At 45.6% G+C, this 13231-nt stretch overlaps 1 protein-coding gene across 1 annotated transcript in view; it reads left to right on the forward strand.

Moving 5' to 3' along the window:
• Nucleotides 1–1703: 1703 nt before the first annotated feature.
• Nucleotides 1704–13231, forward strand: part of LOC119177195 (band 7 protein AGAP004871) — a 200850-nt gene continuing 189322 nt past the window's right edge. The window contains exons 1-2 of the mRNA XM_037428603.2: nucleotides 1704–1960; nucleotides 10828–10947. Of these exons, the coding sequence (XP_037284500.1) occupies nucleotides 1918–1960; nucleotides 10828–10947 (163 nt within the window). The 5' untranslated portion in view covers nucleotides 1704–1917. The remainder of the gene's footprint in view (nucleotides 1961–10827; nucleotides 10948–13231) is intronic.

Genomic DNA, 13231 nt, shown 5'->3' on the forward strand with positions numbered 1-13231 from the left:
AGAAGAGGAAGCAAATTAGAACGCTTGCGTTAGTAAGCACTGCAGCTTAGTTCCTGTTCATTTGCGGCTGTGCTCAGCAGCCGATGGCAGACGTTCAGAGCTGAGGGGGAGGGGGGAAGATGGCGACAGCAGTACGAGGCGCTAAGATGTACGAAGACAAGCGAAGAGTGGGGAAAAGGACGTTTTACGTTGCTTGCCATGGATCTCGCAGGACGCCTTCGCACGGCCTTATTTCTTTAGGACCTAATGAATTGTGCTTCTGAGTGATTCAATGTGGAACGTGGCCTAAACCAAAAATTTATCAATCTATAGCACCGGCAGTGCACGTATTCACAGTGTTGAAAATGCGTGCACGATCTCTAATATTTACCTGCGTGTTGCAGCGATAAAACATGGCGTGAAATCGCTGCTAGGGAAGAATATTGGGAACATCCATTCGTGCTTACTTGAAGTAAGATTGGAAGTTTTATGTACGCTTCACTGATTGTGCATTTTATTGATTTGAAAACTTTCAAGAGAAGGATCGCTTAATATAAGACATTTAATACGAAGTGCACAAGACCTGCAGTTTATTTTGTTCCGTTGGACAACGCGGACGATGCATAATTCCACCAAAAATGCTTAAATAAACGGAAAATATGGAACAACATTCCTTTAATGTTTGTTATTTTTTAAGGCTCTAATTGAGGCTAATGTCGATTGTGTTTTCATGTTTAAAAAAATGCTCATTGTTAGATATCATTGACTAGGAGCGCTGGAACTTTTCGAATTAGTTTAGGTTGCTTTTCACCTGGTGCAGTTCTTAAATGCACACCAAAAACATCGTACTTGAATATATATTTTTTTTCATTCCGCCTCCGTCGAAATGCTCATACTGAGTGCGGTAATACAGCTCGTAACTTCGCGTTCAAAACAAAACGGTATTGTCGATACACTATTACGAGGATTAGAACTAGATTCAACTGCTTACACATATCCCTAATGAGTACAGCTTGCATAGAACGAGAGGATATTATGTAGACTCATGTCACGCCACCATCTGCAAGCCCACCAACAGTTTGAACAAGTTTAGCTAAAAACCACCCTGCTCTCCCGTTAAGATATAGAACGGCGACCACCTATGATAGCACGTAAATTTCTGGCTCAATGATTCACTCCAAGGTGTGTTGCAGACACGAGTTACCAGTTATGAGGTTTGTTCTTGTCATGCAATATGATCAATTTTGCACGCGTAAGAAAACGCCGCCCCGCTCTGCATGCATCGCATTTTAGTGCTGCCAAAGGGGTTAACTTTCTGTCACCGATCCTACGAAAATTGGAGAGGATACAATTGCTCGATGAAGGTCTAGAAGGGTGTGAGATGTCTTCCCTCTAACAAGTTTGATATAATTGTGTCATTGTGCTGCCGCAACAGGAAAGGTGCCTTGAGAAGTAAACGGATGTTGCTGCAAGAAAAAAAAAGAGTGAGAGAGAGAGACAGCTGTGCACCGTAAATGTGCGCACGTCATTTTCCGGAACTTGTGGGAAGCCAGTGGAAAGGAGGAGGCCGAGTGAGCAAAGATTGACAAGTGCGGCACAAAGTCCCGAGGCGGGCAGAGAAGTGGCGCTCGCCGGCGAAGGAGAGGGCCGGCGGGAGGGGCTTGCGGGCGAGAGGAGCCGCCCTCGGCCGCGCGTCCGAGCGCCGCGGTCCCAGTCGGCTCGGCGTCCGCGCCGCGTGTTGGAGCGCGGGGGGGGACGCGCTTCCACTGGGGGGCACACGAGCCCCGGTCGCGTTCCTCGCCCGAGGGGGGGACACGACCATGCGACGCCTGACGGGCCGGGTCTCGCTGCTCGCGGGCCTCTGCCGTGCCGTCCCGGGCCGCGTCGACCGCTGCTGACGGCGCTCGCGCCAACACGGCCACGTCGACGGCGGCACGCATGACGCCGGACAACCCGGGCTCGAGTCCAGCCTTCTCGGAAGGTGCGTCCCTGCGGACAGGCGACTGCTGTCACGCGACCCACGCCAGCGTGTCACTCGGTGGCCTGTCACTCGGACGGTTTCCGCAATCGGAACTTTGCCACCCCGACTGACACGCAGCCTGAGGTCCGGCAGCAGGCACCTTTTGCATTCGTGTCTGCCTTGATTTGTTTTCACATTGCACCGCGGGTCTCTTATATCTGCTGCACCTCTTTGAACGCCGGCTGCTGCAACGGCTCTTTTTCCTTACATGACTTCCACTTTTTCTCAACTGTGAAAATTCAGAACTGCCATCTCATTTAGTGAGACATGTAAACTCATACTTTACAGAGCCGCAACGAAGTGCGCACGGAGCCGATGCGTGGTCGCTTCTTGCCGCACTTCACGGGAAACTTTGGTTTAGAGCGCTTCAAGTTGCTCGCTCGAGGTGTAATTGCTGTACTTGTAAACTGTGCTACTCAGAAGAAACTTAGTTCTTCAGTGCTTCTTATTTAATTTAGTCAATGTATTTCCAATATGCACTCACCAGAACTTAATACAGTTTTTTGGTCAAAACTCCGTAGGATTATTTTCAGAACAGGCGGTTCGCGAGGTACTTCTGAACTACCGGAACTTTGACTTTCCCGCATCAGTTTCAAGTTTTTCTGAACGCCGTTTCTGCATGAACACAGTCCTATATTTTTTTGGAGCAGCGGTATAAGCTGTAATCTGGGCAAATATTTTTACACGTGGTGGCACGCGTAGCTTTCGTGTTCTTAAGAATGTTCTGCCGTTTTTTTACGCTGACACAATTAATTAGGCCCAGCCATTGAAAGGAAAAAGAAACCCTAAATGCTCGAATTACGTTAAATTGTCATCGCACGTATGCTTAGCGACATAAGTGACTGTCCTTACACTCGTTAAGGGAGCCAGTTAGTGTATGTTTCGATCAAGTTGAGGTCATTTACATTTTAGTTGTAGAAATATTACAAATCTTTTTCGAGCAACATCTCACGAGGTTGTGCGAAGTTTACTTCTATTGTAGCTAGTATTCAAGGATCCAGTATTTTAGTCCAGTGCTTTGCAGCTGTGGAGGCTGGGTGTGCCCAACCCGAGCTAAATTTGTGCTCGCTTCTAATAAATTTTATTGTTAGTCCACATAAGGCAATTTAGCATATTATGAGACATTAGACGTCATAAGCGTTTTGTTTTTCACGTTGATTAACTCTAAAAACTCTGAAAAAAAATAGTGACATCGCTAGTGAGTTTGTAAAATTTAGAAAAAAAATGTTGCCGGAAAGTATAACGCAATACTCTGCGTGTAAGAGCCTCTGAGGTCTATTCAGAAACGCCTCAGGGTGTCGTAGCTTTTCTGCAGCATAGTTAAAAGAATGATAGTTCTAAAAATCCACTTTTCAAAATATTTCTGAGAAAAAACAATAATGATGTCATTGACTTAAAATTAGCTGATTAGTTCAACACTGCAAGAAGAAAGCACTTTTCAGAAAGGTAGTGGTTTGACAACGCCTAAATGTTCTGCTATTGCTGTTGACACCCCGCCGGTGCGTGAAAAATAAGAAAGAAACAACAGACAGTGATAAAAATTTAACAGCATGTGTAATGTGACTGCAAACATATTTGGACAGCATCTTCAAAGAAAAAAAAAGAATAATACATGATTTTTACAATACTTATTGCGATCAAAGATGTTTTTGTAAAGTTGGCTTCTTTGCATAAAGATATACATAGCGGCAAAGCACCTGTTAGGTAGCTCGTGGCACCCTGCGCAGATGCACTGAAAACGCGCTTTGCCAGTCGTTTTAGATGGCGCATTTTGAGAGGTACATCCCTTAGAATTAATACTGCTTGAGAAATAAACCCGCTAAATGTAGTTCAACGCTTTTTATATCAGTGAAAATGAGTATGAATCTAAAGGTAATGGTATCTGCATTGAGCGTGTAACAAGTTCTTTTTTTCTTGTTGCTGCAGAAGTATTTAGGGCATCCTACTCGATAATACGTAAAGCTACACTAGAAAAATCAACTGAACGAAGCACGAGACAAAAGAAAATAGCTGTGGTTTCCCGATACATACTTGTCCTATTTGTTTTTTTTTTTTAAGTGAACGACAACAACCATTGTAATGTTGCATTCAGGGAGTGTTTAGTTGTTTTTCAGGTGAGAAATTACACCTTTAACGCTTCCAGAATTCCTCTGTTTAGTCACGTTAATCACTATATATTACGTAATGTAGAACAGAACAACAAACTTCGTCGTGAAAGATAATGACAGCAAGAGATGCAGCCTTAAAAACTCACTCCCGGGCAGAATTTAGCGATACAGGAAGTAGGGCTTTCGACGAAAATGTTCTGTGGAGGAGTGCCGTTGTGTTGCCACATCGGACCAGCTTTGCCACCAATATGCGTATCTGGCCTCAACACAAACATAACAATTGGCACTGCGACGCACAAACTCAAATAGGCACTGCTATTCGATTAATTATTTCACTCTTGCCACTTAACAACACAAACCTCAGACAAACCCCGAATAACTCCCTAGCTCACTTAGAGTTATAGTATAAAACAGACGACAATGCGAGATTGGCGCGAAATGTATTGCCGTTCAACCATTTCCCAGTATACTTTCATGTTTAGTTACTGTCGTTTCGCCGCAAATGCTCGTAGGAATGCTATTTTTCACCGCCACGCTATAGACAACCCGTGACAGCTAGAAATGCGGTTCTCGGTTTATGGCTGGAAGGTCGCGGGATGGATCCCGGCCTTGACGGTCGCACTTAGACGGAGGCGAAATACTTAAGCCTCGTGTATGTTTGCAGTCGCATTTCACGTCAAAGAAGACCAATCGGTCGAAGTTCCCAGAGCCCTCCACTACCCCGTTCCTTATAACCATATCGCTTTTTTTGGGACGTAAAAGCCAAAACATTATTATTATTTAGATTTGCCGGGGCTGCGTTCACGCGTACAGCAAATATTTAAACACTCGGATGGCCACTGTCTCTGAAGTTGACTTCTCACGTGCCCGCTACGTAAGGGTCACGAACCATGAAGCCAGGCTTTGAGCGGCGGGAAGCGCCACATTAGGCGCTCGCTTGCGATGCACGCATCCCGAAAACTTGTCATATTTGCGCTTGCATCCCAGTTCATAGTTGGCTCGCGTTCATGATGCCAGTCGCTCACGCACGGAATTCACCTACGTTAGACGCGCCATTGAATGAGCCTATATAGCTTCCAGCTTCCACCAGAAAAGCGCATAAAAAGAATAAGACGATCAGAAAATGTGAACGTACAGCACAAAACGCACCTGGTGGTAGAGTAATACAAAAGAGCAATAAGTATTCTTTTGTTTCGAACTTTCTGTCTGTGCGAGAACATGCATACGGTGTATAGAATTCACGCGCACGCGTATTACGAGACGGCCAAAGCGGGACACATTGCGTCGAATTGAAACAACTGTTCAGTTTCAGGTGGGTGGTGTCACAACTTACGAGCAGTGGGCCATGCTATATATGAAGCAGGAGATACGCGGTGGGGAAAGCAAACTATCGAGTCGCCCGGTGGGTGTTTGCGCCGTGAGGCTTTGCTTCTTAGGGGTTTCCAAATGTACAGATGGCCACATCTTCAGTACAAGCTATTTAAAGGAACTCTGAGCTTACCTTTAGGCTGCTGAAGCGGGCGGCACTACAAATATAGTAACGCAGGCTGCATACGAAGTTCGTCCAATCACGTGTCTTAGCTTAACAAACGGACGGCGCAGTGGGCATGTTGAAAGCAAATGAATTAAAATCAGTGGACTAGTCAGGAATTCTGAAAGTAATTACCTCACTCCTAAAGAGCACGTAAAACCGACTGTTTGCCTTGATGGAAGATGGTAAAGCAGCCAGGAGTAAGATTAACAACAAAAACGTGTCTTTTCAATCAAACAAGAAGTGGAGCTGTCGAAAGTGGAATAGAAAATAAGTGCATTTAATTTTAAGGAGCCTCTTTGCTGTTCTCGCCGAGAAACAAAGGAAAAAAAAGAGAGGAAACAGTAGGCCGCATAGACAAAAGCAACCTTAAAGCATTTGTCTCTTTTTGGGGGCATTGTTAAGTCAATCGCGAGAAGCGAATTCGAGCCGCCCAGGGACGCTTTGGTCGGAAGCACCTTCCGCAGAGCAGCAGCTTTCACTGTGTGCCTGATCATAAAAAAAAAAAAACGACAAATGATACGAAAGAGAAAGATCAACGACCTTTGTTCAGAAACTACCGTATCATGCTGTTGACAAATGGAAGCACATTATTATTGCATCTTTCTGTTTTTTCGTCTACATTGAAGCAAAGACAAGTTAAAAGATGCAAGTTTCAGTGAAATGATATCGGCAGAGAAGAGCACTTGCGTAAATGTATTCGTGAGGTTCGGTGCGTTTGACGGGGACGGATCGCGAGTCTTCCCTCACCTTCTCTTGTACGAAAGCACGACGGGAAAACGAAGGTGCCGGCGCTAGCCTTAGCTCTTGGGAAATCGTCGAGCTTGCGCTGTCACTTGGGGCAGCCTATGGTTGGTGTTGGCAGAGCTGGTGCTAGACAGCGAAAGTAAATCCTGTTTATCCAGAACGCCACAGCCCGGAATCCCATTCAGCACCAGCTGGAACTTTTCTTTTTCAAACGCACCGATCTTGTAGAAATAACTAATTCCTGCTCAGTACGTCCAATGCACATTCGCACTCAACCGAACGTGACAAGGGCTCATTGTATGTAATAGACGAAACCCCGTTTTACGCTTGACGATACAAATGCGATTTACGGCTAAAAATAAGCCGTAAATCGATAAAAAAATAAAAAGAAACATTTTCGTAGATCTGATTACTTGAAATTCTATCCAGACGGAAATGCGGGAAAACGTAACGCATACTTGCTTGAAGGCTAGAACAAGCACCCCGTGAAGATAGTTAGTTATATTGGGTTTATTGGGAGATAGTCAGTTCGGGAGGATAGGAGAGCATCAGCTGCGCTGTGCGTCACTTCTGTGCCAGATTTTCTAGAGAATGGATAAATACAATTTTTTTTCAACGATAGAAACAACGTTACACCAAGCGCGAATTCGGCATCATCTCATTTAGACGAAGTGATATGTTCATTAGACACGAAGAGTGACTGCTCCGTCGTTGCCGGTTGGTATAGTGTAATTCGACGCTCTTTAGAATACAAACGCTTGAACGTTCCTAATGTGACCATACTCAGTGACTATTTTGATTCCTCCACTGTTAAGCTCATTCACATCACCGAAAAAATGACTCTAAGGCACCCCCAGGCTAGCGATATACGCAGTTGCTCATTTCCGTGTGATCACCGTATACTGAAAATGTGCTGGGGGTATCTTGCTCCGTAAATCTATAACAATAGAAATGCCTTTTCTTAATGTATAAAGTTTTGGTGGCATGAAAACCACCCAACTTCGTCGAAAGCCTGAAACGGTTTTAACGCTTCCAAAATTTCACCACACGCATATATCTCTATATCCTTATTTATGCCAATATGGGTAGAATAGCTTCGTTCGTGGGGGAGTTCGCCTCCTTCGAACATGTTATTCTTTTTTTTTTCATGACTGCGTTGGCTCTAATGCCAGCGTAAGCGAGAAATGTTAGCGTAGACACGTAAATTATCCTGAAAACGTGTAGTGATGTGAAAAACGGGACGCTTACGAGTTCTAATACTCAGGTTTAAACTTTTTCGCCCACAGAAGTGTACACGTGACGCAGCCATTTCATTGGAAAAGTGAAATTTAAGACAAATCAAATGAAGCGGTATCTGGCCAGTCACAAAAAAAGACGTGAAAATTAATAAACGCGAACACGTTTTCTTCGTGAGTACAACACCTACAATGTCAACCACTGCCAAAACATCGCCGATTGGTGAATCATGCTGGCGCCATTTTCCGAAAAGAAAGTTTTTGGCTTCCCGTATGACGCTACGATAACTTCGATAATTAAACACGTGAGCAGAACACCGAGCTAAATGAATGCACAGCACACTATTGTAGCAAAATAAGAGCAAAGGTTGGGAGATAAAGCAAGATGTTCGCACCATTAGTATGAGTCAAGCCACGATAAAGAGGCGTACAGGCAAAGGGGTGGGGTGGGCGCTGCAAGGGACTTCGATAATTAAGCAAGGAAGAAAAGACGGAGGGAGCGGAGCAGACGAGTGGGGCTCACATCCGCTCGGTCTGCGGTTGAGATTGCGGAAACCAGGAACGGGAAATGTGACGTCCCTCCTGATTCCACGACAACGTTCGTTTTCCGAGAAAAAATAAAATAAATATACAGAGCAGAAATTGTAAGGTGACTACAGAACATAAGCGACGCGGCAATGACACCGTGAAATCGAGAGAACCAAGAAGCAGGAACGGCCGGGTAGGCGGAGGCCATACATTTGCGAAACTTTTAACACTTGAGGCTGGCGTTTAAGCGCTCTAACGCAGCGAAAATGCTCTCTTTTCTCAATTTTCGTTGTGCAGCTTCAGACGGAGAACATGAGCTATCGTGAACTTTTTTTCGAAGTCAACGTGAAAATGAGATATGTCCGGCGGGAAAAAAAAAAGAGCGAAAAGATATCGGAGCTTGGAGTTTCTCGTAGAAACGTATATACCATTAGTATTTTTGCGGTTTTAAATACGAAAATGTAATAGCACATGATTCTTCTGGCCGTAGTGGCGATAAGGAAAACTAGAAGTTCATGGCTTTCGATGGTCCCAGTTTGTCTTAGCCCCCCCCCCCCTCCCCCCTCTTCCACCATCTTGACGGTGCTATGACGCTTTTTGGGCGTTGTCCACGGTTGCGCTCTTGAGGGCAGCACTACGTGTGCAGAAGGGTGCTACATCGAAGCCACGCTCTCCGGAATACCGTCGATAGATTTATGATCTTCAGTATGAATCCCAGCTGAACTTAGCTGAAGAGTGAAAAGAAGAACTGTACAATGTTAGTACGTAATCTACTTTTTCATTTTTGCTACACACGCCCCGCCGCGGTGGTCTAGTGGCTAAGGTACTCGGCTGCTGACCCGCAGGTCGCGGGTTCGATTCCCGGCTGCGGCGGCTGCATTTCCGATGGAGGCGGAAATGTTGTAGGCCCGTGTACTCAGATTTGGGTGCACGTTAAAGAACCCCAGGTGGTCAAAATTCCCGGAGCCCTCCACTACGGCGTCTCTCATAATCAAATGGTGGTTTTGGGACGTTAAACCCAACAAATCAATCAATCAATCATTTTTGCTACAGAGCGCACAACCGAAATAGACATATAAATGCATAAGATAGCTTTCGTTGGGGTGATAATGCGTCGATAAGGCAACAAAACAAGACAAAACAAAACAAAAAATGACGTTGTTCTAAAGTCTAGTACTGAAGGCGCGCAATTAGAATATGACCACAGTTAAGTTCGCATACGTGCCTGTTTCTGTATCAGCAGGCTTCACATGAGCTGTTGTGCACGTTGCAGCGGAAGGTACAGATCAGTCTTCTTTTTTCGCGGAAACCGTATAGCAGCATACAGGTATTCTTGTGCCCCACAAAGAGTAATGTGCTGCTATCGATAGAGGCTGCCTGAAGTGAAGCTGCAGCTTATGTGCTCATATGCAAAACACTGTAGCGACTGAGGGAGAATGATGGGAGGTAGAGAAGCCGCAATTGAAGAAAAAAAACAAAGAAAATGGTCCTTTGTGTACTAATATGCGAGAGGCCCGCTTGACGCCGAGTCCTCGCGGTTGGTTCCGTCGCTGGGAGAGGATACACGCGATGGGAGCACAGTGCGTGCAGCTGTTGCGACTGTGGCTTCCGAAAATGAAATTACTTCGCACTGGTCCTGATTAAGGGATAGCGCGCGGTTCGGCAAGCTCACCGCCGTTGTGCGTGCCGCCCCACGTTCGTACGGAGTGCAGTGTGCCCCCCGAACCGAAGAAGCACAAATGCTGATGTAATTGATCGGTCACATCGCGTGCGGGATGGGCAAGCAAAAGAAATCGGAGCGGTAAAGCTTGGTCCGCGGATTCATTTCTCGAACAAACAGCGCCCCGTTTGCCGTTCCGGTTCAAGGCGAACGGTTGCTAATCGAATTAATCTAATACTCGCAATCTGTAGAGCTTCCGGTGCGCACGCACGAGAAGCGGCCGGGAAATTTGTGAAACGCACGAACTAACTTCGTGCGTGATTCCACCAGTGGACTAACACTGACTTTTTTCAACTCAAACTTGTACATTCTGCTCGCTTTGTCGCTGCAGCCATTACTTCGGCTGCTTCCATTTTTTTTTAGCTCAGCCACTTTATTCTTAGGTATAAATGACTTTCGAAGGATTCATTATCATTATGTTGCTCAAACCAGCAACGTCACTGGGTTAGTCATATGCCATAATCGGTGCCGTTGCAAGCATATGTTTGATCGTTCAAAGCGGTGCAGCCGAAAGAAACTCTCTACTATTGTGTTGCAACATCATACACTGACTACCAGTGTGAAGCGTCTCTCTATGCTCCTGTGTGTTGGTCAGCGCGCTGGTCTGCTAAAATAAAATAGAAATAAATGTGCGATAATTTTTAAGTGCATTGCCATTGCGCGTTACTTGAAATATATATGTTGTGTGAGCAAGATTGTGGCTTTAGTAGTTCGCTGCTAAAGGTTGGGCACAGTGGGTTCAATGGTACTAACGGTGACGACATGGTGATGGCAAGCCAACGTTTTTGATACAGTATCTAAAAACGTTGTGGCAAGCAGATTTACATTCAGCGAATAAATGGCCCAACAGCGCGAAACAAATGGAACCACAAAATGCAGCCAGCACGGCGGCTGCACCACCCATTGCCGTTCCCTCGTCGTCTTCATTTCTCACTGCATTGTTTTTCCGTGGTGGCCAGGCGAGGAAGGAGGCGGAGGACGCAGGGTGGGTGGTGCAAGGCGGGTCTTCAAGTTCCGAAACCTGCGCAGCTTGGCCCGAACCCAACTGGGCCGAGCAGTGAACCGCGCCCGCGAACTCCGTGAGTACCCTGGCGCGCGGAGACTCGGTTCTTGTATGGCCTGAACCATGCAAAAAGGAGCGAGTCAAACGTAACTTAAGAGCCCTTAATCAAAGTTTAAACTACGTGGGATATACGCAAGCAGGCAGTTCGCACGACGGCAAAAATCAGCCTTTCATGCCTGTCATTGGGGGACAATAAAAAATAATGCCGTCCTAGTACACGGACTTCAGCCTGTGTAGTATGATGGTTTTATACTGTAAAACATGAGTTGAACTTTTGTTCGGTTGTCGCAATGCCTGTGTTACATTCTATTTTACGGATGCATAGGAGTCGGAATGTAGCGCACAGTATAAAATGCTGAAAGATGCGCTTTGGTTACAGTAGTACGTGAAGCCGATGTTGTTGGTATGGAATAATTGAGAAAAAGCGTAGGCAGCGAGACGACACAATTGAAAGATAGCGCCTGTGTCGTCACACTGGCCTCTGTTCCTGTGTGTTTTGCGCTTTTCATCAATGCGCTTGGGTTACCGAAAAAACAATTTCATGTTGTGATGGTTGCCTTTCAGATTTCACACACACCAAAACAAACAGGCCGACTATTCGCATCTAAGGAGCCAGTTCAAAAAATGTTCGAACACCCTGTCTTGTGAGGCAATCCTTTACGGGTTGCGTCGGCACATCGGAAGGACACGAACACACATACTCAGAGCACAAGTGATGCTCCATCGTCACATATGCAAATATTCTCGCACTAGAAGTCACCACATGTTGCCAATTTGACAGCGCTAAGGGTAGCGCTCTTTTCAATGCAAGGGTACTAATATAATGCAACCTGCTGCTTTATTATACGGTTCCACAGTAATCTGACTGACAAGCTCATTAAATGGTTTCTGTGTTGCACAAAGTTAGTACTTGTACGCTGTCGCAATAAAAGATTTCACGTGAAGGCTCTTACACCGGACGGCTCCTCATCGGTGGTACCTATGAGCCCTAATGTATCAGCAGTACCAATGGAGCAAGCGAGCTCCCTTACGACCTCGTGCGCCCGAAAGAATCGCTGAGCGGGCTTGAATGCGTGTACCATTGTTTTCGAAATGTAGGCATAATGATAAGTGCGCTCCAGGTACTTCTTAGAGCACACTTATAATTATGCTACTTTTTTTTTTTACTTTCACACTCTCCGAATCTTACAGCAAGCCTCCTCAGAGTCCGCAGAACCACACCCGCCTGTGTCAAATAAATGACAACTGGTAACACTGAGTGGTTTTCAGAATGCATCAAATAAAAAGAAGTTACGGGGATTTTTAGTGTTTACAGGACTCGCATAGGCGGTCACAACCATTGTTGATTGGCTGGATTTGCACAATGCCAGTGTGCGTGTGTGGCACCCATGTGTTGGCTTTAGAAAGCTCGATGGGTTACGACTACTGCCAGTGGCAGTAGCACTTCCTTTCAGACGGCAAGCTGGCGGAGACAAAAGGCCACCGGAGTGGAACGCTTCACCGTTACTTTGTTATTTGGCTGGTGGACTGCTGTGTGAAAGTGTAATTTGCGCAGTGGAAATAAAAGTTCGTGCCACAGTGCCCCCCATATGGTGAGCCTCCAGTCTATGCTATAAGCTGCGCGTTCAAAACTCAGTTTTGTGCATGGGGAGATCGTGCTGGTTGACAAGAGGGTCGTAAATCCGGATAGTTAAAACAACGAGAACAATAACAAAAGACACAAGACAGCCCCAGTGATCAAGGGTTTTGTGGCTTGTCACCATCCGCCTTTGCGGCTCCACTGTAGTAATTTATAATCTCATTTGCACGGTTTATTCTAACAACAAGAACATTACTATGAAACATATCTGTAGTAAAATTAACCGGAAACACGCTGCCAGTTTGGGTGATACTTGTCGCACGCACTCAGATTCGTCTAGTTTTTTTTCTTCTTTGAAACTATCGCTGATGGCTTTATAATGGCGTTATCAGGAAGCCAGACCCGCAGGCTGGGTATGTTTATGTCAAGTCATTTATTCATTTATTTTTATTCATCGTTTCAGGCTTCTTTGCCACTACTTACACACTGAGCACAGAATGGTAGCCGTCCTCGAAAGAGACAGATTTTGTCCCAAGGGGTAGACGAGACTGGCGCGTTCTTCGGGTCGTTGTTAAGCACCTTAAAATCCGCTTATTTTTTATACGAGTCGTATAGACTGATCTCGACCTTGTATTGGCCTTTCAAAGCAATACTGGCCGTTACAGGTGATTGAATCTCATTTGCGGTTTTGACACCGCCTTTTTGTCGAGTATACTCATGA

Source organism: Rhipicephalus microplus, chromosome X, assembly GCF_043290135.1.
Source record: "Rhipicephalus microplus isolate Deutch F79 chromosome X, USDA_Rmic, whole genome shotgun sequence".
Taxonomy (NCBI): Eukaryota; Metazoa; Arthropoda; class Arachnida; order Ixodida; family Ixodidae; genus Rhipicephalus; species Rhipicephalus microplus.